Below are 4825 nucleotides of genomic sequence, written 5' to 3'. Positions count from 1 at the left end.
CCAGCACATTTGCATTAGGACTTGCCAGTTCTTTCTCTGCTCCAGGCCTTCTCACTGGTTCAGAGCCCCAGGTGGCCCAGCCTCCAGCCTCCCGGGCCCCAGCTGCTCCCCACCTTGTAGGCACTCAGGGAGGAGGAAGAGGAGGAAGAGACCATGTTGGGTGGTGGGGGGCAGAGTTTCTGGGCTGGAGGGCCAGCAGGGCCCTCGTCTGGGAAGAATGGTGGGGTGCGGGGGACAGCGTGTCAAGCGACACTCAGGTTGTGTAGCTGCTCATCCTGCACTTAAACTGCACCCTAGGTGCCTCTTGACTCACCCTAGTCCTGGTCCCAGGGTAGGTGGGTCTGGGGAACAGATTGGCGAGAGGGAGGAAGATCGCAAAGGGGCTGTTTTCCATCCCTACTGGGGCAGATGCAGCGAGAACGGAATTCTACAAAGCAGTGGACAGACTGGCCGGTGAACTCTCCAGTCCCGGAGCACTGTGATTGCCGGCAAGGTGGCCAGAAGACTCCTGAGGTGTGCGGGTCTGTCATGCTCCCTTGGTTTGGGCCTGACGAAAGAGGGCACAGTCATTGGAAGTGGGCATCTCTGTAGAAGACTGCCTGAGGGCCTCAAAGGGCCCTGGGCCCCTCGACCCCTTCACCTGGTAGCAAAAGGGGGTTCCAGTCTGGAGTTTGATGGGTGTCGGCAAAAAAGGCCTGGATGGATGGTGGTGCTCCCTTTCATCTCTGGCACAGTATTTGAGCATCTGCACCTCCGACAGACACTGCCCACCTGTACCTCTGCCAGCACCATTCCCTGGCTCTCTGGGACAGGTGTTCCCAGGTGCGCACTGGAGACAAAGGAACCAGGAAGTGGGGCCTCCCAAGCACAGGTAACCCGAGGCCCTGCTGGCCTGCCCCCCCTGCTCCTGTGGGCCTGCCTTGGGAGGTGCCCCCACCCCCACCCCGCACGCCCACAGCAGGGCTCAGAGGACTTCACAACCGATCAGTAGGGTCAAGGTCCACCGTGAGCTGGGGGGCGGGGGCGGGCACTGGGTGGGGGAATCCAAGCAGTCTTCCCGTGGTGGCCGAGAATTCTTAGCGGGCCTAGGCGGGTGCAGAATTCTGTGGGCTCTTCTGGGTGCGGAGGCTCCGCCCCTCTCCCCCGCCCACCTGTGGGAAACGCTGGCCAGGAGGGAAGCTAGGCCAGTACCCGCCGCTGGTGGCACTTCTCCCTCCACCAGCCCGGTTCCTCTGCGAAAGTACCGGCCGACCTTGAGAAGGGGTCCCGTGAGGCCCAGCTGGGAAGACCTCCGGAAGGGTTCCCTGGTCACCCACTGCAGCCACAGCGCCCCTCTCTCCGCGTGGGAGGGGGCGTGCCCGCGGCATGGGGACACCCACGGGTTAGGGCGCCCTAGGTGCACACTCCCCGCAGCCGCAGCTCCTGCCCGCTGCCCTGGCGCCAGCCCCCTTCTCTCCCGCGCCTGTGGCAGCTCCCAAGGTAGGTCCTTCTTTCCACCTCTTTAGCGAAGGAGCGCACAGCTGCCCTCCCGGGATGGCTCAGTTGGCCAGCCCAGAGTCGCGCAGCTGGTCCTGGAGGAGCCCCGACTGCGGGACTGAGGCCCATGGCTCTTGCAGACCAGGCTTCCGAGGGTCCCTGGCTTGAGGACCTGTCAGCCCTCAACCACTTGGAAAGGCAAGGCAAGGAGCCTGCCCTGGGAGTGAGCTTCTACTTCTGCCCTTGACTGCAAGACTAGGTTAGGGGCAGGAAGGACCCACCCACCCACATTTTTTTAATGGGGTGGGAATCTCTCCCTCCCATAACTACTGAGGTTCCTTGTTGGATTCAGGTACATGGCCCTGGGGCCCATGAGGCTGCCTTTTGCAGGTCTCCATGCATTGTGAAAAACTTAGTTGTGGGAGCTGCAGCGGGAGGCAGAGGGTCCAGAGTCTGGGGGCGGGGGAGGGAGGGCTGGTGGGGGAGGGGGTTTCCGGAAGCCTAGGGATGGAAGGCACTCCAGGCTGGGGAAGAGTTGAGCCAAGTTTGGAGGGTGTGAGCATGGGACCCTGTGTTGGCATTTGTCAGGTGGGAACCAATAGCCTCTACTACCAAACTCCACCCTGGGCACCAGGGCGGGGCAGGACAGGAGAGATCCTTGTACCCACTCTAGGGAAAGGAGCAGGGTGCAGATGGTCCCGGGCTGACTTGGTTGGTTGTAGTGATGGACGTGGGGGTGGGCCAATCTGACCTTTCTCTACCTCCCACCTGTGCCCACAGGCCCTTCCTGGCTTAGTCATGGCGAAGCTGGAGACACTGCCTGTGCGCGCTGACCCAGGGCGGGACCCCCTCCTGGCCTTTGCCCCTCGGCCCTCTGATCTCGAACCCCCGGAGCCCCGCCTGGCCATGGGCAGCGGGGTGGCCCATGCCCAAGAGTTCTCCATGAAGAGTGTGGGCACCCGCACGGGGGGCGGGGGAGGCCAAGGCAGTTTCCCTGGTCCCCGAAGCAGTGGTGGTGGGGCCAGCAGGGAGAGGCCTGGCCGATACCCTTCAGAGGACAAGGCTCTAGCCAACTCCCTCTACCTCAATGGCGAGCTGAGGGGCAGTGACCACACAGACGTCTGCGGCAATGTGGTGGGCAGCAGCGGTGGCAGCAGCAGCAGTGGTGGCAGTGACAAGGGCCCACCCCAATACCGGGAACCCAGCCACCCTCCCAAGCTCCTGGCCACCTCTGGCAAACTAGACCAGGTCAGCCCTCACAGCCCTTTTCTGGAGGGAGGGTGCAGCTCAAAAGGGTGGACAAAGGGGAGATTGGGGTGTGGGGGCAAGGATGGAGGCTGGGGGTGGGGAGAGCCATGTGAGCCTAATCTAGCTAGTGGGTCCAGGACAGAGACTTGTCTATGAGGTGGAGACCCACCTGCAAGGGATTCTCAGGATGGAACTCTGACAGGGGTCGGAGGGTAGGATGGGAGGTGGGACAACAAGACAGAGTCCCAACCAGACAAAGGCCTTGCCCCATGTCCGTTTCCTCCTTTGCTTTTATGCAGTGCTCAGAGCCGCTAGTTCGGCCATCAGCCTTCAAGCCTGTTGTACCCAAGAACTTCCACTCCATGCAGAACTTATGCCCCCCACAGACCAATGGGACCCCCGAGGGACGCCAGGGCCCTGCGGGAGGCCTCAAGGGTGGACTAGACAAGTCTCGGACCATGACCCCGGCCAGCGGGAGTGGGGGCAGCCTCTCTGACTCAGGCCGGAACTCGCTCACAAGCCTGCCCACCTACAGCTCCAACTACAGCCAGCACCTCGCGCCCCTCAGTGCCTCCACCAGCCACATCAACCGCATTGGCACTGCCAGCTATGGCAGCGGTAGCAGTGGTGGTGGGTCGGGCTACCAGGACCTGGCAGCCTCTGACAGTGGACGGGCCTCCAGCAAGAGTGGGTCCTCCTGCTCCATGGGGCGCTCGGGCCACCTGGGCTCTGGGGAGGGCTGCGGCGGCAGCAGCAGCGGCGGCGGGGGAGGACTGCCGTTTGCGGCCTGCTCCCCGCCCTCGCCCAGTACACTGATCCAGGAGCTGGAGGAGCGGCTGTGGGAGAAGGAGCAGGAGGTGGCAGCTCTGCGGAGGAGCCTGGAGCAGAGCGAGGCGGCCGTGGCTCAGGTCCTGGAGGAGCGGCAGAAGGCCTGGGAGCGGGAGCTGGCCGAGCTGCGGCAGGGCTGCAGCGGGAAGCTGCAGCAGGTGGCCCGCCGCGCCCAGCGCGCCCAGCAGGGCCTCCAGCTCCAGGTGCTGCGGTTGCAGCAGGACAAGAAGCAGCTTCAGGAGGAGGCCGCCCGGCTGATGCGTCAGCGGGGGGAGCTCGAGGACAAGGTGGCCGCTTGCCAGAAGGAGCAGGCTGACTTCTTGCCCCGGATGGAGGAAACTAAGTGGGAGGTGCGGGCTGAGGGCCCTCTGTCTCCTTCCTTCTCCCCCTCTGGGAAAAGCCCCAGCAGTTTCCGACCACTGTCACAGAGGGCTGAAGGGGGAAGGGGGTGGGTGATGGATTAGGTGACTCTGTGAGGACTAGTCAGGTGGAAGAAGATGAGGCTTTTTACTCCCGAAAGAGTCATGGTGTCGAAAACCCACAGCCTGCTCTATAGGGTCGCTGAGTTGGGATTGACATGGAGGCAAAATATGTTGCATGAGGACTGGAAGCTGACCCTTGGCTCTGTGAGATGGCTGTACTCAGTTAGGCATGTTTGACCTGAGTCAAACCTACAGCCCTGATGGCGTAGTGGATTCCTCATTGGGCTGCTCACCACAAGGTTAGCAGTTCAAAACCACCAGCCTGCAGTGGCCTTGAGTTTGTTTTTTAGGGAGTTCTGAGTAGAGAGAGGAGCCATTTCTGACCCTTCTGAAGGGGGCTGGGCCTGGCTCTGAGGAAGCTTGGCGCCCCTGGGGCTGGATGGGTGGGTGGGTAGATGAGGGTAGGCCAAGCAGAGCCCTGCTTTTAACCTGGCCTCTCCTCACCCTGCCACCCTGCCCAGGTGTGCCAGAAGGCTGGTGAGATTTCCCTTCTGAAGCAGCAGCTGAAGGACTCCCAGGCGGACGTGTCGCAGAAGTTGAGTGAGATCGTGGGGCTGCGCTCGCAGTTGCGGGAGGGCCGGGCTTCGCTGCGGGAGAAGGAGGAGCAGCTGCTCAGCCTGCGGGACTCTTTCGGCAGCAAGCAGGCCAGCCTGGAGCTGGGCGAGGGTGACCCACCGGCGGCCTGCCCCAAGCCCGCGCTCACCCCAGTGGACCCGGCCGAGCCCCAGGACGCGCTGGCCACGTGTGAGAGCGATGAGGCCAAGATGCGCCGTCAGGCGGGCATGGCCGCC

At 63.1% G+C, this 4825-nt stretch overlaps 1 protein-coding gene across 1 annotated transcript in view; it reads left to right on the top strand.

Moving 5' to 3' along the window:
• The first annotated feature begins 44 nt into the window (after positions 1-44).
• LZTS3 (leucine zipper tumor suppressor family member 3) overlaps positions 45-4825 on the top strand; it is a 6970-nt gene continuing 2189 nt past the window's right edge. The window contains 7 exon segments of the mRNA XM_030887039.2: positions 45-513; positions 761-871; positions 1506-1652; positions 1655-1674; positions 2257-2724; positions 3024-3902; positions 4496-4824. Of these exon segments, the coding sequence (XP_030742899.1) occupies positions 1604-1652; positions 1655-1674; positions 2257-2724; positions 3024-3902; positions 4496-4824 (1745 nt within the window). The 5' untranslated portion in view covers positions 45-513; positions 761-871; positions 1506-1603.

Source organism: Echinops telfairi, unplaced genomic scaffold (genome assembly GCF_000313985.2).
Source record: "Echinops telfairi isolate 266 unplaced genomic scaffold, ASM31398v2 ScPeMD7_5592;HRSCAF=6446, whole genome shotgun sequence".
In the NCBI taxonomy this organism is placed as follows: domain Eukaryota; kingdom Metazoa; phylum Chordata; class Mammalia; order Afrosoricida; family Tenrecidae; genus Echinops; species Echinops telfairi.
This window is presented reverse-complemented; position numbering and strand designations above follow the sequence as displayed.